The following is a 20652-nucleotide window of genomic DNA, read 5'->3' as shown; positions in this document are numbered from 1 at the left end:
TTGTAGTCACTGCCTTGGTGGGAAGCTCACTGGACAGGGATACCAGTGACTGGATCAGAGGGGACCTTGGGAGTGTCCAGTCCAGGGGTGGGAGCAGAGCCCAAGGGTCTCACCTTGTCCACCCTGGATGGACGCTCTTCCCTCAACTGCTTGCTTTTCCTCGTTGGTGTATTTTTATTCAAATTGTCATCTGGGAGAGACCCCAGAGCCATGGCTCTGTGGGGAGTGGGAGCTGGGGAGAGGCCCTCGGTCGCATGCAGCCGCTGACCAGGAGACTGCAGAGTCGTTCCCTTCTGTGGCTGGATCCCAGTGTCCTCTGTTCCCCTGGGTTTGTGCCGCGTGTGTGTGTGCAGGGTTGTGTGTGTGTTGGGGGCTTCGTTAGGTGATAGGGGTTCTCTTGCCTTCCAGTTGTCACTTTCCCAGCTGGTGACTTCCCCGCAGTCCCCGGCTCCTTGCCGCTCAGCCAGAGCCACTCCACGATCACCAGAAGACTCCCAGCCCCAGGCAGTAAGTGCCCCACCCTGCCTCCTGCCTCACCTTGCACATGGGCCTCTGTGCCCCCTGACTGCTGGCAAGCCTTGGATTTTTGAGCCTTGCTGGTCCTTGGTTAGGTGATGAGGACCTTAGGCTCTGACGTGGGCTGTGGGCTGTGGGATGGGTGGAGTGGGCCCCTGTGTCCCTCTGCTTCTTGTGGCCACCATTCTGTCCTGGAGACTGGAAAGGTGTGTTCTCACCACAGTGCTTGATGCAGGCTGGGTTTTCCTGAGCCAGTGGAGCCCAGTTGCTGGTGGCCTGTGTGTGGAAGGAGCAGGGAGGGTGGGACATGAGGGCCGGGGTGGGGGATGGGCGGGCCTCACGCATGCACAGCCCCTTCTTGCTGCTAAGGGAGGGTTTAGGTTGAGTAGAAATAGCCTGTGCTGCCCTGACCTTGGGGATTCCTGTAGACCTGGTCTAGAGGTGACCAGCCGCCTGCAGACTGCACCTGTGGTCTCTCACTGGTGGCACAGAGGAAGAACAGTCCCTTCTGGTCACCTGTGAGCAGACACTCTGTGCTGAGCATCTGTGCTGCCCCGCAGCCCACCTACTTGTGAAGTGATTGCTGTCTTTTTAGTCCCCTCCAAGATGTGGTGCGCGGGCTGTCCCTGCTCAGTGGAAGCCTCGAGTGTGACCCAGCGGAGAGGGTGCTTGGGGGCCCACCACCTCTCCACCCAGATACCCTGCCTCAGAGTGAGAAACTGGAAAATTCAGGACACACAGGGGCCAGAGCAATGCCCAGGCACTCTGGCCAGCTCTGAGGTTTGAAGGAAGCCTCTTTCTGTCCCATAAGCATCTTTGACTTAACTTGCCATCTAAGGTATCAGATGCCCCCGTAGTATGACTTGTTCATGAACTTGATGGTCCTTCCTTGCAGCTTCTTGACTCACAGATTACCACGTGGAATGGAGGAGGCACAGTTAAGGTTTTGGTTAAAAAGCAGTGTTTTTGCATAAATATGTCCCAAGGATTAGATGGAGCATCCTTATACTGAAGTCATTCATTGTTTACCTGCAGCTGCAGTGTAGCTGAGCCTCCTGTACTTGTGCTGGTGAAGGCTGACAACCCTGCGGAGGCCATGCGGTCATCGACCCCTTAGAGCTGAGCAGTCTTGGTGGCTGCAGGTTGGGGTTCCTCTGGCCTCACCTAGAGGCCCATTTTGTTCAGCAGGAGTTCCCCTTGGAGGGCAGGATCTCTCATCTGGAAGCCGACCTGAGTCAGACTCCCCTGGTCCTGGAAAGGCCTGTGGCTGAGCACTTACAGGAGCTGCCGTTCACTCCTCTGCACGCCCCCATTGTCGTGGGAGCCCAGCCCAGGAGGTGAGGCGTGGTGCCAGGGGGATAGGGCCAAGCAAGTGCCGCCTGTCACCAGCCTCGGAGCAGCAGCTCTCTGCAGAGATGAATGCATCTCTTCCCCTTCTCCCGGGGCTGGTTGAGGACCCTGTCTGTTTCAGTCTTGGAAGCCAGCTCTCCAGAGCCACCATGGTTCTCCTGCAGTCCTCTGGCTTTCCTGAGATTCTGGATGCCAGCAAGCGGCCTGCTGAAGCTGTCAGTCCAGCCGATCCTGTGCACTTCAGCCCTCAGAAGGAAGACGCAGATTGTCTACAGAGCAATGAGATAGTGCTCCAATTTCTTGCCTTCAGCAGGTAGCTGCCGAGTGTCCTGTCCTTCACACCCCTGCTTCCTTGTGCTGAAGAGCAGCTCTGATGTGGCTCTGACCTGGCAGACACTGTGTTCAGGTCTTGTTGGATCAAGCAGTGTTGTTTTTCAAATTAATTAGTTAATTTGCTCTTTAAAAATTTTTAATTAGCACATACTTGTATGTATTTATGGGTATAGTGTGATAATTTGATATATGTATGCAATGTGTAATGATCAAATCAGGTAATTAGCATTTCCATCTCCTTAAAGCTTTATCCTTTTTTTGTGCTGGGATCCTTTGACCTGCCATCTGGTTTTACTTTATTTTGGCTAAGACCCATCAGAACCATTCTGAATGCCAGGAAGCCTGCTTCGCCCGGGCTTGTCTCCTTGATTAAAATGTGCATGACGTCTGCCTGATTCTCGGGTTAGAGGAGCTCTGAGTTCAGCATCCTTGAGCCAGGAGGGTCACTGTGCCTGATGTGGCTGCTGCCCTCCTGGCTCCTGAGATCACTGTGACCAAGGCAGCTCCTACACCAGTCCTGGAGACTGTCCCAGGCTCTCTGCTGTGGATGCCTGATTAATCAGAGCTGTTGTTGGATTCAGAGTGGCCCAGAACCACCGAGGAACTCCGTGGCCAAAGGCTGTGTACTTCACATTCCAGTTCTACCGCTTCCCACCTGCCACGACGCCACGGCTGCAGCTGGTGGAGCTGGCTGGGCCAGGGAAGACGGGCCCTGACGCCCTGTCCCATGTCCTCGTTCCCATTAGTGAAGGTGGCTCCTTTGATACTGGTGAGTGCTCATGAGTGTGACTGCTGGGGCCCGTGTGCATGTCATTGTTAGACAGTCCACAGGCGCAGCTAGTGTCTCAACACTGACCCACAGCATGACCCCGGGCCTCCCCCACCCAGACGTTGCAAGTTCATTTGTAAATATTTTCTTATGTTTCACCACAAAACTAAGAAGTCTTTTGAAAAACACAAACTTATGCTGTTGTAGTAAAAAATAATTCCTTAATACCATCAAATATCTAGCCAATGTTAAAAGATTTCCTCAATGACTTCATAATATTTAAAATAACTAATCAAAACTCCTGTCTGCATGTTGCAATGGGTGGACGCTGTGCCCTACCCTGTGGGTTGTGTCTGCAGAGGCTGCCACTGTCCCTGTCTCTGTCTTGTTACTTTCTTTGTGGAAGAGTTGTCCTGCAGTGCATCCATCGCACAGTCCGGATCTTGTTTAGGACTAAAATGAAATGTGTCTCTTTGTCCCTTCTTTTCCCAAGTTAGAACTCGACATGTGATTGGGTGCACGGCTTTGTTTTGCCAAGGGTTCTTAGTAGTGGGTGACTTGGACTCTGTCACTGCAGCACTGTGACCTCTGGCTGCTTCTTCCTCTGGTACAGCAGCAGCCACCACAACTGTCGCATGCTATCAGTCATTGCGCTGGAGGGTGCACATGGCTACATCTTTCTTTAGAACACCTCTGCGGGCCAGCTGGGTGCTTCCTGTCAGCCTTCCATCAGTGTGACAAAATACCTGAGAAGAACAACTTAGAAGAGGAAAGGTTTATTTTGGCTCACAGTTTCAGGGATTTCTGAGCATGGCTGGCTGCTCCATTGGTTTGGGCCTGCCTGCTTCCTCCAGCTAGGCCCCACGTCCTGCCACTCCCAGAAGTGGGTTCAGTCATGAACCAATGAATGAACTGCCTGCTGATGAGGTCAGAGTCCTCCTGATCCAGACACTCCTCCAAACCCTGCCTCTGAATGCTGCTGCGCTGGGGACCGAGCCTGAACATCGGAGCTTCTCGGGGCATTCCAGATCCAGACTGGGGCCCTTCTGTAACCGAGGCTTCTCCTCGTCAGCTGTCACCTGGAGGTGTAGTTGGCCCAGGAAAGGCAGGATATCATAATGGCATGTTCCCTTGTGTGTTCCAAGGGTGGAGATCAGTGGCTTTTTCCCTTCTGGTTTTATTGCAGACTAGTGGATTTAAAACATGGTGGATGGAACATGCCTGACATGATCTGTTTATTGATGGTCAGTTTTTCCATCTTTGGTTGATGCCATGTCTCATAAGGGACCAAACTGGGCTCTGACCACCACTGTATCTTGAGGTGGGCAGTAGAAGGTGGGAAAAGCCATGTTCAGATTCTGATGGCACAGGAAGTAGTTTAACAGCATCAGCATCGACAGGAGACAAAGGGCAAATGCAAGGCTGGAGGTCCAGGAGGCTCTTGGATGATAACCAGGCAGACAGTTTACCAGGACAGTGACTGGATCCCTGAGCTTCTCATGTAGCCTCCAGGAAAGGCAGGTGAATGGCTCTTTGTGGAGGTGACCGACAAACCCACAATCGTAAGTGATTTGGCACAGTTCTCAGTAAAGGGATAGATCAAACAGAAGCACAGTCATGAGTATGTTATAAAATGTAGTTTAGAAGATGATCTGAGAACTTGCGTATCCTGTTTGGAGGGTGTGTGTTATTTGCATACCTTGAAACTGGAAAAGAACTGATATGTGTGTGTTTTAGGCCACCAAGCAGGTGTCACTCTCTCCCAAGAGAATCACTTTCAAATCTTGTTTTATGGTGTCTTCTGACCACAGTGCCCCAAGTTCAGGAATTTGCCCCCCATACAGTCTGAACTATTAACTTCTAACTCTAAACACACTTCTTATGATGGGTTAATGAAGAAATCAAAATAGAAGTGACTTATTATCTGAGATTAAGTGAGAAGCTAATATTGTGAGATCAAGTGGCCCTTGCTGCAAAGGCACAGTTCTGGAAGCCTGTGCTGGGGAGAAGGAGAGTCAGCATTAACCGTTCAACTCTGGGAGCTTTGGGGAGGAAAACAAACTCAATAGAAGTGGAAGGAAAGGAGTTTGGAGTTGAGGTAAATAGGTAGGAAGCAAGTAGTCAGAAGGGCTGGCAGGCGGTGGGCACCGTGCGGGGTTTGCAGTTGCAGTGGGCAGCGCTCCCCAGGTCCTGTCCGAGGTCAGCATCAGCTGAGTGGATGGGGAAGCTCACGTTGCACTTCTCTTTATATGGTGTTTATCTATGGTACCGTGCTTGTGGGAACAGGAGAGCCCACTGCACTGTCGGGCCTGTCCCTGAGTCGTCCTGACTTTGATGCTGATGCACAGCAGTGGCACACCCTGGGCTGGGCACGGCCTCCCGCGTGCCTGTCAGTGCCTCAGACCCCAGCCTGCTGCAGACCTGAAGGCAGGAGGTGGAGGGGGGCCATTCACCGGGCCGTCCCTCTCCCTCACCCATGTGGGTGAACCTGGGCTGGCCGAGGGGCCCGGGGAGGCACAGGCAGCGAGGAGGTTCTCAGTGCGCTCCCACATTGGTTCCCAGCTCGCTGACCTTAACCGTTAAGTTTACAACCATGCCTCTGGTTGGCTGTTATCCTTGAGGCAGAGACCTGCCACCACCAGTCACCACCTCCCGGGATCCCTTCTCCCAAATCAACCACTTTTCCTTGGTTGATCCTCAGTGATCCATGGCGGATGGCACAGCTATATTCCCAGATGGCTGGAAAACAGATCAAAATCATGCTTTGGTTTCAGGGCTCCTCTGCCCCCTGCCGAAGCCTTGTCCCTGGTCCATTCTCATTCCTGATCTGACCCATCTTTTGATCCAGTGTAGCTCATCAGATATTCTGCGTTGAGGGTAAATGGTAGCATTGAGATCACCCTATAAAAAAGGCCAGTCACTTAGAGATGCTCCTGATTTGAGTGAATTTCCATGTTGAATTTCTCAGACAAATCGAAGTCCCCAAATTTAAATGTCTTTGCAAGTTGATGTCCAAGGAAATAAAAATCCAAAGTCAAGTTTTCTTGTCATTTTGAATTAAAATTCAAAGTTCAAAATTCTTAAGTTTTAAGTCCAAAAAAAAAAAAAAATTAGAAATGTTTTCCAGTTTGCTACATAGCTGAGTCTCAGCCTCAAGTGGCTTCTGCCTGTGCAGGTGTGGACTTCCTTGGGCAGGTCTGTGCATAGAGCTACCCCTAGCCGACAGGTTGGTTGGGGCTCTTGTGGTCACTCTCAAGCCGATTCCTGCTGTTGAAGTACAGCTCGAGCTCAGAGAAGCTTGCCGGGCTCCAGAACCACGACGTGAGACCAAAGGATGAGCCGTGCAGTGGTACGCCTGGGATCAGCCTCTGGGGGCTGAGTCAGGACGCTCACAGGTTCAAGGCCAGCCTCGGCAACTCAGACCTTGTCTAAAAATAAAAAAGAAAGGGCTGGGGATGTGACTCAGTGGTTAGGCACCCTCGGGTTCGATCTCCAGTACCAGAAGGAAGGGGAAAAAAAAAAAAAGAAAAGAAAAAGAAAAAGAAAGCAAATGGGTGGATTTTATTTTTCAGAGCAGTTTTGGGTCTAATAGAGGTGGAGCAGATGGTGCAGAGCCCCCTCAGTCCGCAGCCCCCTCCTTCCCCTGCTTTCAGGTCTCATGTTGGTGTGCCGTGTGTGCCGTGCTTGTTAGGGTGGAACACAGGTGGATTTGTAGCATTTACTGGAGCTCATGGTTCATGCTAAGGGAGCCTTAGGTCTGGCAAACACAGAATGATTTCACTGCCTTCAGTGTTCCACTTGTGGCTCTTGTCCCTTCCCACTCTGCCCTGGTGACCACTGGTCTTTTTCCTGTCTCTAAGGTTCTGCCCTTTCCAGAATCTCCTGCAGCTGGAATCAGGCTGTACGAAGACTTTGCAGACCGGCCTCTGACTGGCCTTGTGTGGTCAGGTTCCTCTGTGTCTGCTCCTATGTTGACAGCGTGATCGTCCTTCCCTTCCTCCCTTCCTTCCCTTCCTCCTGTCCTTCCTGTCCTTGCTGAAAGTATCCATCCTGTGGATACACCCGTTTGTTTATTCATTCACCCGTTGAAGGGCATCTTGGTTGCTTCTAGCTTTTGCCAGTGGTGAATCAAGTTGTCACAAACATTTGCACAGGTTTGTGATGGAGGTCAATCTCTAACTCATTGGGAAAGTACCAAGGTGTGTGCTTGTGGGGCTCTTTATGGCAGCAGTGTGTTTATTTGGTAAGGAGGACCTTGCACTTTGCCTTCTTGCCAGCGACAGCTCCAGAGCCTGTGGACATCCGGTTGGCAGTGCTTTGGGTGGAGCCGATCCAGCAGGTGTGTGGTGGTACGGCGTTTGAATTCGCAGTTCCCCAGTGATGTCATGCTGAACATCTCTCCGAGTGCTTCTTCCATGAGGCGTCTGTTCAGACATCTGAACAGGTGCACCTTTGCTTTGGATGCAAGTCTTTGATCTGATGTGTGTTTGGCAAATATTTTCTCTTCGTCGGTGGCTATTCTTTTCATCTCGTAGTGGTGGGCTTTTCAGAGCAGAAGTTTTTGTTTTTGATGCGGTCTAGTCCACCAGTTATTTCTCTCATGAATTGTGCCTGGTGTTGTGTAAAATGTCACTTTGACACCCGAGCGAGGTCACCTGATTTAGTCCCATGTTGTCTCCTAGTCTTCATAGGGCTCGTCAGTCTGCACGTCCCCAGCTGTGGATGGAAGCCAGAGCCACACCCCAGCCTTGCCAGCTATAGAGTGGCTGCTGGCCTGCTGGGTAGGCGGGCACCTCTCCCTGGTCTTCCTTCCCAGTGGAGGACCCTGTGTCCCCATGCTCACTGGCCTGAAGGAGCTTTTCCCTGTGACGTGCTTGCTCCTGTCCTTGCCCTCTTCTGTGGTCTGCTGTGCATGGTGTCATTTGTAGGTGTCCTTCAGACATGCTGGTGTCTTCTCCCTCTGGGGGCGACATGCCTTCCTGCTCTTTTGATGTGTCTTTTGCTTAACATCAATTTTTCATTAAGATTAAGTCTATGTATCAGCCTTCAACAGATGCACTTCTTACGCTGGACATACAAGGAGTTTGTCTCTGTGGAGTGTTGAGGAGTCCCTCCTGTGTTATCTTTTAGAAGTTTCATTTATTTATTTTACTTTTTATATTCTGACCAGGATTTCATGTGGAGCTCATTTTCTTGTGAGTGACTATCATTTGCAGCACCCAGAGAGCTAATAGGACACGCTCACCAGTGTAGTGACCAGCCAGTCCCAGACCTGTTAGTTTTTCTAAGGAAAGTTTGTTCCTAGTCCAGACTGGCATCTGAGCAAGCGAGGGTAGATGGGAGAATGCCCTGGTTTTAGCTTCACCAGGCCATGCCCCTTTTGATGACAGGGACCCCTTTTGATGGATGGTAGAAAGTGGCCCTTGAGATATTGGGGTCCTGGCCATCTTGGTTCATCCAGAGGTTCACAGTGTTCTAGAACCTGTGTGTGGTGGCAGGCTCTTGCAGACAGCGGTATCTGTGTTGTTCAGGGTGGTGTGTGGGCAGCATTTCTTCCTGTCGCCTCTTTTCCCTCAGAATGGGATGTCCCTCTGGCATTTCCTCAGCTGTCCTCCCTACTCCTTTGGAAGCTTCTACTGGATTTGTGGTGCGTCTGTCGGCTCACAGGAGTCCCTGTTCTTTCCTACGTATTCTTTGCTTCTGGCCTGGATTGTGCTTTTCTAACATGTTCCTTGTGTGGGGTCTTCCCAGTGTGAGCACCCAGGCCCTTGGCTCCTGGATTGCCTGGGAGCCTTCCTTATCAGGCCATCCCTGGCCCAGCTGGCATAGCCCGCTTCTTGGTCTCCCTCTACCTTAGCATGCCTTCTCCTTCCGGGGCCTTCCACAGAGCCCCAGCCCGTCCTCGCCTCCGCCTGTGGCCTGTGGTGCCTTCGGCTCCGTTCATCTCCCCCATGTGGAGCCATTAGAAAGCAGATTGTGGACACGGTGACGCTTTACCTCCAGTCTGTAGCATGCACGTCCTTGGAACGCGGATGCCCTTTCACCGGCCACAGCTGTGTTGTCACATTCCAGGCCACCCGTAGCCTTCCAGGTGAACTTACCCTGTGAGCCCGTGTGCGACTTTCGATCAGTTTCAGTCTCGTGTTTGTACTCCTTTTAATCTCTCCTGTCTTTTAATCTCTTCCGTCTTTTAATCTCTTCCGTCTGGAGTAGTAGCTCTGTCTTTCTCACAAGGATGGCTTCTGGCAGATGAAGTGAGTCTGTCCGGCTGCCCCGCCATGTTGTGCAGCTGTTGCTCCTCCCTGGCGGTTCTCCCTGCAGGATGGTAGGGCTGACGGCGCAGGTAGATTCTGGATTTTGTTGTGAGCTTCTCATGGCTGCGAGCTTTGCGTCCCACCTGCCAAGAGTCACGGATGTCGGGTGCCCCAGCTGGCATGTTACCCCATGTCTGCAGTGCTCAAGGCTGGCTCCCTGGGCTCCTGGGGAAGAGCTCTCGGCCACTCTGGCTGCATGTGAGCATTTGTTCCCACAGCTGCCCTCCTGGGTCCCCCCTTGGCTGGGCTGTGCTGTGTTGGGTTGCTGCACTGAGTTTTTGGAATGGTGGCTTTTTGGTGTTCTCGTCTGATGCCTTATCACCCGCATGCTTCTATTAAAAAAGCACTTTTCCTTGGTAACGGGTGAACCACACGGACGCCCCAGAGGGCGCGGGTAGAGGTTCAGAACGCCCCCTTTACTTGCCACTCTGGAGCAGGAGTTTGGTGCGGTGGTTCCTCCAGGGTGGTGGGGTCTGAGGCGTCGGGCTTCTGTCTGAGTGTGTCACTTGATCTCTTGGGGTTCTGCTCACTTCTGCCAGTTCTGATGCTCTCATCCCCACACTGGCCCTTCCGGTGGCCTAGTGGCTCCTTCCTCCTGCTCTTCCTGGAGCACACCTCCTGTACTGGGCTGCCCCTGTCCTGAGCATGTCTGGCCAGCTGTTCCTGAGGAGCCTGGCCCCTGGATGGGTTTCAGCACTTCAAAGCCTTTTGCTGGGAAGAGGTGGGGGGCCCCGTTCAAGCACGGGTTCATATTGGTTTCTAATCCAGACTTGGGTCTAAACATTTCCTTACTTTATCTGTATTTCTCTTGTACAGAAACCATAGATCTTGGTAAGTTTGACTCGCTCGCTTGCCTCACAGCCTGCACCCTGAGCTTCCAGAACCACACTGTTGACGCTAATGTGAGGGCCCATCCTGACGGGGTCAGGGCCTTGCAGCTCCCTCGTGGGCTCTGTCCCCCTGGGGTGTGGCTTGATGCATGACCTGGAGGGAGCCCTGGAAATACCTCTTTCCTCGATGGAGTTACGTTACCAATTTGATATTCGGTAGGATTCATTTGTTTCAATTTTTTTTTTTATATTTGCAGTTTTATATTTGCTTTCCTTCCTTTTTTGATTCAATTTTTAAGAACATTTCCACAGCGTAAAATACAAAACCACGACCAAGTGTACGCTTGAGGCTCTTGCTCATCCTGCCCCCTCCTGCTCATCTCTGTCCTCAGCCTCCTGGAGGATTTTGGTTTCTTGTTTATCCTTCTAGTATTTTTGTTTGTTTTTCAAAAATAAGTGAGTGTATATCTTTGCTATTTCCCCTTGTCCTCTCTTCAGTTGGTAGCACAGCAAATACATCCTTCTGCACCCTGCATTTCAGTAGACACTGTCCCGAGTGCCAGTCCACGTGGGTGTGCTCTCTGTTCCTTCCGAGAGCTGCGTGGTGTTCTGTAGTTCATTCTACCAGTCTCCTCTTGGTGGGCCTTTGGGTTATTTCTGGTATTTCGCTACCCCAAGTAATGCAGCTGTGAGTGGCCTGTATGTCTGGTTCTAGAAGTGGGATTACAAGCTGTTTCTGTATGGCAACTCACTGCCGTGAGCACTCAGCCCGGAATTAGTTCATTTCCAGGCTGCTGCCCTCTAACCCATCACCTTGCTCCAGCCCCACCTCTCAAAGGCTCCAGCACCTCGGCACTGCACCCTGGGGGCCAGGCACATGGACCTTTAGGGACACACTCAATCACATCCACACTATGGCAGTGATGTTGGCAGGCATTGTGCCAGTGTCTGTCAGGATGCTTCCCCTCTGGGTCCTGCCAGCACTGATGAGGACCTGTGTCCCCATGAGCTCACCTGCAAGATGAGTCATCCAACTTCGGGGGTCTTATAGTCAGGGAGATGTGAAATGGATGGTTAGTAAGGTTTTTAAAACACAGTGACTCAAATTCCTGACTAGAACAACTTAAGAGGAGAAATTTATTTGAGCTCATGGTTTCAGAGGTTCTTTCCATGATACCAGACTCCATGCTGTGGACCTTATGGTGGAAGGGTGTAGTGGAGAGAAGCTGTTCAACTCATGGTAACCGGAAAGCAGAGAAAGAGAGATGGAGGAGCCAGGGGAACAAGATAATCCCCAAAGGTATGTCCCCAGTGACCCACCTTCTCTAGCCGTACCCCACCTGCCCACAGTTGCTACCCAGGACAATAGTCCTTTCAAATTGATAATTAATCAAATTGATTAATCCACTGATGAGGTCACAACTCTCAATCTAATCATCTCATCTCTGAACATTCCTGCATTAACACAGATTTTGGGGACTAGCTCATATCCAAACCATAATATTCTGCCCCTGGCACCCAAAAAGCTCATGTCCATCTCATAATACAAAATATACTTAGTCCATCTGAGAGTCCCATGGTCTTAACAGTTTCAGCATTGCCCAAAACTTTTAAGTCTACATTCTCCTCTGAGACTTAAGGCCAGCTCTTGGTTGTGAGCCCCTGTAATGATGAAAAGCAAGTTACCTATGTCTAATATTTAATGGCACAGAGTAAACATTTCCATTCCAAAATGGAGGAATAGGGGCATACAAAGAAGGAATGGCACTATAGCAAGACAAAGCCAGCTGGGCAAACAAGTCCTGTAGCTTACCACCAGGTAAGATGTGATCTCCAAAGGACTTGAGCAATACTGCCCCTATGGCCTTGCCAGTTGCAGCCCAGATGACCTCTCTCTCAGGCTGACTCTGTTTGCAATCAACAGCTTTCCATAGCAGACTTTCCATATTAGTGGCATCTCTTAATCCTAGGGGGTCTCTATTGCAGCTTTGGCTTCTCACATCTTCATACTTGGCCCTCTCAGGGACTGCCTGCAGGGATTCCTACCCTGCAACTCTTTGCCTGGCTTCCCAGGGCTTCCTTTGAAATATCTGCAGAAGCCTCCATGACCCCTTAAATCATGTGTTCCTGGAGAACCAGCCCCTGGTGGACATTGCCACAATCTTCCACCAACTTGGGCTGTAGCTGGGCCCCTGGGATCATGGCTGCTGGGTGGCTGAGCCTGGTGAAACAAAATCCCAGGGAAACAATCTCCTAGCACTCCTGTGTGAGCAGAGTGCCCCATTGTCTCTTAAAGAAGTTTCCAATTCTATACCCTTGAGTCTGCATTGGGTGTGGTCTTACTAATTTCTTAGTTACCATCCTTAAGGCATCTTTCCTGTTATTTCTGTGCAAAGTACCTAGCTTCTCCTTAGTGGTGGTAATCTCTTCAACAGCCACACCTTCCTCAGCCCCAGTATTACCTGTGCTGCTTCTCGGGCCAAACTATAAGTTTTAAAAATCTATTCTTTCTGCTTTTTGCTTCTGATTCTCGCAAGTAGACCTGGATGAAAGTTGCCAGCAACACTGGTGTCACTGCCTGAATTAGCGTTGTGCTGTCTTGAAATTTACTCTGCCAGGTTGCCAGGTCAATTATTTCATCACTTTAAATTCAGCCTCATAGAAAGTCTCAGAACATGGAGAAAATGTAGAGAAGTTTTTTTTTTTTTTTTTGCCAGAATGTAGCATGAATGGCCTCTAGTCCAGTTTCCTAAAGAGTCCCCATTCCTCTCTGAAACCCCATGAGCACAGGCCACATTTCTGTTGGCCTGATGGTCTTCTGAATTACAACCAGAATCACTCTTAATCTCTGCTTACACATTCTAAGGCTTCTCCAGCCTACATCTCCAAGCTTTTCCAAATTCTATCTATGAACCAGTTCTAGAGGCTTCTGAATCACATGGTCAGGTTAATCACAGTAATGATCCCCTTTTAGTACCAATGTCTGTGTTAGTTAGTTTCATCACTGACCAAAATACCTGACAAGGACAGCTTAGGGGAGGTCTTGGTCCATGATTGGCCCACTCCATTGCTCTGGACCTGAGTTAAAGCAGAACATCATGACAGAAGGGTGTGGCAGAGGGAACCTGTTCAGTTTATGGAAGCTGGGGGTGGGGGGCGCGGGGAGGAGAGGGAGGGAAGAAGGAAGGAATAGAAAGGGCACATGCATACACAGAGCCCAGGGGACAAGATATGATCCCCAAGTACATACCCTGCAGTGGCCCCCTCTTCCTGCCACATCACACCCGCATACAGTTAGCACCCAGTACCGTAGTGCTTTCAGATTACTGATCTGTCAGATGGATCACCCCACTGATTAGGTCACAGCTCTCATAATCTCATTATTGTACTTGAACACAGGAGCTTTTGGGGACATTTCATATGCAAACAGTAACATCAACCTCAGTGAACTTTTGCTTTATTTTATTTTCATTAATTAATTTATTTTTTGTATTGGGGATTGAGCCCAGGGGTGCTTTTCCACTGAACTACATCCGCAGTCCTTTTTATTTTGAGACAGCCTCTTGCTAGTTGCTGAGGCTGGCCTTGAACTTGTGATCCTCCTCTGCCTCCCAAGTCACAGGATGACCAGTATGTGCCCCCATGCCGGCCTCAGTGGGTTTTAGTGAATGAAGTTGAGCGTATTTTAAGTTCATCCTTTGTTGTGTGCGAACTACTGCTACGTCTTTCCCAGGTTCCTCTCAGGCCTCCTCTGTTTTGTCCTGTTGTCCTCGATGTAAATTGCAAGTGGGTTCTGCTGTGTCCTTTGTTGTTTTCCTTTAGTGCTGGTGGGGTTGCTCTGTAGAAGTTCTGCTGCTCGGGGTCTGGTGTGTCTGTCCCTCCGTCCCTCATTCTGGGTGCATGAGTCTTGCTGGGAGGGCTCCCTGCTCTCCCGCTCTCAGAGAGTCAGGCACGTTTTCCCCCACGACTTGTCAGTTCCTTATTTTATGTTAGACTTCTGATCAGCTTGCAGTTTATCCCGCTGCATGATGGCAGGTGTGAATCCTACTCTGTCATTTCCAGGTGTCTTATCTGGTTGACCCAAGATAATTTATTAAAATGTCCCTATTTCCCCCAATGTCCTGAGAACCACTCTTATCACATATCAACCTAAGTTTTTGGGTATATTTCTGCATTTTCTGTTTTGCTCCATTAGACCAGAGATTGGCAAAATCTTTCTGTTACGGTCTGGATAATAAACAGTTCAGGCTTTCTGGGCCACATGTCACATTTTTGTCCCTGTATTTCTTCCAACAGCCCGTTAAGTTGTGAAGGCCGTTCTTTAGCCACATCAGCCTGTGCCTCTTGGTCACTCGCCCAGCCTCGCGGGCGTTTGCTTTCTGTCGAGCCCAGCTCCCCCCTGCTGCCCTTCCTCACAGGGTGTCCTGGTCATTCTTGCCTGTTCTGTCTCGTGTGCACACTTGGTGTCTGTGTGAAGACGGCAATTTGTGGATTGATACTGGCAGAATCCACGAGTGATGGCAGGGGTCCTCCCCAAGACAGGGACGCCTCTGTCCAGCATTCGACTTCTGTGCCTCTCCAGAGTTTTAAGGTCTGCCTCCTGTGGGTTTGCTGTTTTCTGATTGGTTTTGTGTTCGTTTTTACTGTTTCCTCCATCCTCCTCCCTTTCTGGTATCGTTGTTGCTGTTCCCCTGCGTGGCTAGCTCGCTCGTCTCCTCCGTGTCTCTGTGGACCGCAGTGGTGAGAACTCCTCGGGTGACGACTGCGCGCTTACTGTGGCTGTTTCCGAGGGTCCTCCTTGCCTGTGTGTTCCTTTGACATAGTTATAAGGAAGTTATGAATCTAAAAACTTGGTTACTCCTTCTAGCTGTTCATGGTGATCGGAGAACCTCTTCGTGTTGCTTCTGCCTTGCGGAGTGTAGCTCGGCGTTCTTTGGGGCCTGTGTGCTGAGGTTTCCGGTGCATCTGAGAAGGTGTGCTCCGTGCTGGGTGCGTGCCGGCTGCCTCGTGCAGGAGTCCTGTGGAACAGCGGGCTGCCTTCTGTGGCCTTCCCTACTTGCTGTCCCCCCGGGTCTGCCTGTGAGTGGCGAGTGCTTCGCCTCCATCACGGTTGCATTCCATCTATTCCCCGTCCTCTCCGACTTTCTGCTTTCCTTGCTGTGTGTCTACTGTGGCTGCTCCACGGTCCTCTGATTGTGGAGACTGGTGTTGGAAGGTACCCATGATCCGAGGGAACTGTGCCTACTGGGCAAAGGAGGTACTTGTGGATCTTAACGGGAAGGTGGAGATTGAACCAGGGCACAGAGCAGCCACCCAGCCCTGGTCCTGGCGTGGGGCTGGCTGAGGAGCTGGCAAGGGTCCAGCTGGGGAGCAAGGAGTGCGCTGTGGGCGTGGGGAGGCAGGTGGTCCTGTGCCTGGAGCCTGCTCTCAGTGCAGGCGTCGGTTGGCACCATCACAACTGCTGATGGGGTGGGATGGCCTGGGTTTCTCACTGGGGGCTTTGTCAGTGCTGTTGGATGGACTTTGGGCAGCTGGGCCTCAGAAACGGCTTCTGAGGAGCTGGACAGGGAGCACAGCACCTGCACCTGCAGTGGGGGGAGCTGGGAATCCCGTCCTGAGGGGCGACCTCACCTGTGTGTGTCCCCAGGGGCACTCGGCAGCTCAGACAGTGGCTGAGTGCCACTTGGGCGGGGACCCCAAGTCCTGTTCTCTGTGCCGCCTGTGCTTGTGTGCCGAGGCAGTGACTTGGTGGTCGTACAGGGGTTGGCAACTGATGGGCTGGTGCTGTGGAGTGGGGGAGCCCCGGCGGGTGGGGAGAAGGGAGGGTTCAGCTGGGCCTTGCTGGGTCAGGGGCACCTGGGACCCCACGTGGGTCTGTGCCTGGGAGAGGTGGAAGATGGAGAGGCCTGCGCAGGGTGAGGCCACCCACAGAGGTCCGGCCTGAGTGCAGGAGGGCCCATGCTGCCCTTGCGTAGTTCGGGTCTGCAGCAGATGGGGTAGGTGACCTAGTGCTGTGAGCCTGGGCTTCGGTGCTCACCGGTCCGTGACACGGGGATCCCACCTGCGCCTGGCCTGCCCTGAGCTCCAGCCAGGCGCTGCGAGCCGTGAGTCCTCAGAGCAGTGCAGGCTGAGCTTGGGGTGGGGGTCTGCCACCTCTTAGATGCCGTGCTGGGAGCGCCTGCCCCCCGCATGGAGTTGGTGACCAGCTCCTGCTTGCCCTTTGTCCTGGGTCCTTGCGAGCCTTTTCCCTCTGCGAGGTGTCTAAGCAGCTGTCCTCACTCTGCTTCCCTGGCTGGCCTGGGGCCGAAGCCCAAGGTCTCGGGCTGTGCCCTCCCTCCACTGACAGCCCTGCTACCTGGTCTTGAGGACAGGTGGTCTGGGATGGAGTCACAGAGGGACCCTGTGGCCCAGCTGTATCAAACCTCCACACAGCGGAGGATCGAGCAGGCTCCTGCCCCTTCTTCCCAGAGGCCAGGGCTTCGTGAGCGCCGTCACCGTGCGGGCAGACCAGGGGGTCGCTGGAGCTTGCCGGCACTGCTGGCCCTGCACCTCACCTAACGGTGTTTCCCTGGCATTTCGTCCATTTAGAACTGACGATCGTGCCACTTCAGGACGAAGGCCGACTGCAGCCTGGCTCCGTCTTAGCTCATAGGCAGCAGGTCTCTGAGAGGAGCCCGTGTGCCCCCAGGGTGCTGCCCAGCCCGTGTTAGGGCCGCCCCGTTCCTGGTCCCGAGTTCCCACACAGCAGGCCTGTCTCCGCCTGAGGGGGTGTGTGTGTGTGTGTGTGTGTGTGTGTGTGTGTGTGTGTGTGTGTGTGTGTGTGTGTGTGTGTGTGTGTGTGTGTGTGTGTGTGTGTGTGGCTGTACCGTATTGACAGCAGATGTCGGCTGCATTTTTCCTTAAATTCTGTGTGCACAGAATAATAAGCTTCCCGGCGAGCCTCATCAGGCCCCTGTTCCCATCCATCATAGATGTTTTACAAGGACTTGGTGAAAACCATAAATCTTATTTTGGGAGTTTACTGTGTATATTGAAAAGAAGTGTAGTCTTCTGAACATGACTCTTGGCTTTGTTAATTGGGGCATTTTATGATGTTTTTGATTAATGTGTTTATTAACTGTCAATCTGACCAGAGCAGAGAGCTCTTCAAAGTATAAAGATGACAAATGACTCCAGTTACTTCTGGGCCCCATGGGCCTCCCTGGCACAGGGTCTCCTGGCTTCCAACTGAGGTACATGGTGGACCCTGGGTTCCTGAAGCCGGGTGAGCAGCGCTGGTTCCTCCACTACCTGGCCGTGCAGACTCTGCAGATCGACGTCTGGGACGGTGACTCCTTGCTCCTCGTTGGATCTGCTGCTGTCCAGATGAAGGTATGGCCTTGCCCAGGCCAGCTGTGGCTTACAGGACAGTCCACTGGGGGGCTTGTCTGTCCAGCACTGGACTGTGGTTCAACTTCCTTGCTAAGAACGCGCCAAGCCCCTGTCCTCTGAACAGAAGGCGTGGCGTGCGTGGTGAGCTCTTCTGTAAGCTGGCTGCCGGGGCCTGTCGCCTTCTGCTCCTTTGAGGGCTACGACGTAAGTTTCCTGAGGGCAGGTGCCAGGTAGCTGGCCGTGAAGGTGGAAGGAACAAGTGACAAGGTGTGACGACGTGGCATGACCCATTCCAGTCATCAGTGAACAAATTCTGGCTAGAAGTAAAATTCCTCCAATCGTGCCTTTCCGTTCTCCCTGTCCCGTCCTCTCTCTGCAGACCTTCTCCGTTGCATGCAGGGCACCAGGGGGACAGAGGAAGATGACCATGACAACTGCTGGGTGCGGGACAGGCCTTTTCTACTGCTGGGTGTCCTGGGTCATATTCCCACAGCCCACGGGTGAGGATGGGGAGGAGCGCCATAACCATGGTGCCTGGGTCTCTCCTGTCCTGCCTTGACCCCATGTGGCCACATCCTCCTGCCCTCCAGCCAGCTGCCTCCTGGACTCCTGTATTGATGTGGCCCCCCAGTGGCCACTGAGCGTGAGATGCAGAGCTGGCCTTCGCTCTGTCCCTGCACCGCCACAGGCTCGTAGACGCCTGTCCTCCCACGTGTGGGACCAGGGGTCCCTGACTACACGCTGCTGTTCCCGGGGGCTCTGCTGGCCCTTCCTCCTCTGATTCTGACTCTGTCCACCTTGTGACTCAGGCCCTGCTGCAGTGTCTTCAGAGAGGAGGACGATGCTCCCGGGGGTGCGGGTGGGCTTGTGTGTGCAGGTGCCTGAGGCAGGGTCTGGTGGTGAGGACGCAGCTGCTCTGACCCTCCTGGTCCTCTGGGTCATGGTGAGGACCCTGGAGGGTCATCATGGCCCTGATGCCCGAGGGCAGGGGGCTGCTGTTGCCCTGCGTCCCTGGCACAGGCTTTGCTGGAGGAGGGTGGGGAGGTGGAGGGCTGCGTGGGCCAGGGAGGCCCCACCATAGGCCTTGGCCCAGGCGAGCCCTGTGTCCTTCGGTGCCCTTGCTCCTGGAGACAGAGCCATTTGATCTGCTCCCACGTGAGGAGCCCGGAAGCCAGCGCTGGGGTGTTCACTGACACAGAGTTGGATCAACTAAAACTGAGTTTTACTTGAAGTGAAAAAGTCTTCTAGATTTAAAAGTGAAGAAGCAAAGGCGGAAAATGAAAGTGTGGAGGGATGGCCTCCTGTGGCCAGTCCTGTGGCCTCTTGAGTGCTTAGTGCCCACACGCTGTGCCTGGCCCTGGCCTGGTCTTCACTGAGCCGATTTTCCTCCCGCAAAGGCTGCCTGTGGCTCACCTCGCCTCTGCCTGCTGTTGGGCATGCAGACGACTGTTCTAGCGTCCTGAGGCTCAGTTTTGCACATCTCTTCCTGTGTTGTTGTGGCAGCTGGAAGAGCTGCCACCAGGAATTGATGGCCACATGCTTCGTTTGGTGTGCATCTGAAGCCCACTGGTGACAACAGGGCAGTTTTTCAGCCTGATTCCCACTCAAGATTCTGAGTCAACACCTGTGCTTGTTCCATTGTCCCCAGATGACAGGGCCTAGGCAGCAGGATCCCTTGCAGAGTGAGGGCCGCAGGGGCACAGAGCCTGGAGGGTGGCAAGGCTGCAGAGGAGAGGGTGCTGGCCGCGGCTCTCGTGTCCTTTAAGGGGCTTGGCTGGCGAGGGTACTCGTGAGGCTGAGCGTTGTTTCTCATGTCACTGCCCATTCTCCAGAGGACACTCCCATGCCCCTGTTCCCTAGGGCCCTGACCCGTGGACCTGCATGCTGTTAGCTGGGCGGTGGGCACGAGCAGCGCCAGGCCAACAGGTGCTGAGTGACGGGGAGCCCAGGCCCAGGGCAGGCTCAGGTCTGCCTCCCCACGCCAGAGACAGGTGCTCTGCTGCTGCAGGAATTGGAGAACCTCTCCAGAGCCTGCTTTGCATGAGGGCAGGCGGGGGACTCCTGGAGCCACACAGGGAAGGGGCGGGCGGGGGACTCCTGGAGCCACACAGGGGAGAAGGGGCGGGCGGGGGACTCCTGGAGCCACACAGGGAAGGGGCGGGCGGGGGACTCCTGGAGCCACACAGGGGAGAAGGGGCAGGTGGGGGACTCCTGGAGCCACACGGGAGAGGGGGCAAGCTGGCCTGGAGTGTGGTTCCAGCGCAGACCCAGTCTGTCAGCAAGCTTGTGGCCTCAGCCGAGGCCTGAGGATGGAACATGCTGAGCAGACCCGTGGTGGAGGAGGTCTTGCCGACCGTCCTGCTCTGGTGTTTCCCTTCCCACTCTGCCTGACCTCCGATGTGCCTCAGCTCCAGCTGACCCCCTGTGCCCGGTGGCCCCTACCCTGGCCTTCCAGGCTCCTCCAGCTGCACTGAAACCCCCCCGGGCTTGTGGGCTCTGCTGTGCACCCCGACCTGGCTGGCTCCCCAGCTGTGCCCGCGCTCCTCAGTTCAGACTTCTTCCTGGAGCACTCCCGCGTGCCCGGAGTTGGGCTCGGTGGAGGGTCCCTGTCTTGTTCTGCTGCCCACCTCTGGTCTTTCTCCCCACAGAGGGCAGGTGCCAGGCCACCATGCATGCCCAGGGGCAGTGTTTTCAGTGGGCAAGTTGGGTGCACTTCCAGAGTGTGTACGAAAGCCGCCGATGCTGAGAACTCATGTTTTAAGAAGTTGGTCTCTGCTGTCTGCCCAGTGTGGTACATGCTTAGGGCTCTGGGCTCCTGCCCTTTCACACATGCTCTGCTCCAGTTCAGTGGCCCTTCTTGGTGGGTCTGGAGTGGCTTCCACCCAGAGGGATACCTGGAAGGGGGCAGTGGTCGAACCCCAGCTCCTGAGTGCCTGTCTTTCCTTTGCAGCACCTCCTCCGCCAGGGGCGGCCAGCTGTGCAGGTGTCACATGAACTGGAGGTTGTGGTGACCGAGTATGAGCAGGACATGTCGGTGGTGAGCGGAGATGTAACCAGGTTTGGCAGCATCAAGCCCATTGGCGTCCACACGGTGGTGAAGGGTCGGCTGCACCTGACCTTGGCCAACGTGGGTGAGTCCTGGCAGCTTTGCCTGGGCTTGTGCCATTTC

General features: G+C 53.3%; 1 protein-coding gene across 5 annotated transcripts in view; it reads left to right on the top strand.

The window, feature by feature from the left end:
* Positions 1–20652, top strand: part of NPHP4 (nephrocystin 4) — a 103789-nt gene that overhangs the window by 65184 nt on the left and 17953 nt on the right. For 4 of the 5 annotated variants that reach the window (XM_079147961.1, XM_079147959.1, XM_079147957.1 and 1 more), the window contains 6 exons: positions 409–507; positions 1702–1853; positions 1988–2179; positions 2781–2968; positions 17323–17483; positions 20434–20614. In XM_079147961.1, the coding sequence (XP_079004087.1) occupies positions 409–507; positions 1702–1853; positions 1988–2179; positions 2781–2968; positions 17323–17483; positions 20434–20614 (973 nt within the window). The remainder of the gene's footprint in view (positions 1–408; positions 508–1701; positions 1854–1987; positions 2180–2780; positions 2969–17322; positions 17484–20433; positions 20615–20652) is intronic. The other variant, XM_079147958.1, reaches the window with a different exon arrangement.

The sequence above is a fragment of the Sciurus vulgaris genome, assembly GCF_902686455.1.
Source record: "Sciurus vulgaris genome assembly, chromosome: 1".
Classification (NCBI taxonomy): Eukaryota; Metazoa; Chordata; class Mammalia; order Rodentia; family Sciuridae; genus Sciurus; species Sciurus vulgaris.
The sequence above is the reverse complement of the archived record's forward strand: the minus strand, read 5'-3'. Positions and strand labels throughout refer to the sequence as shown.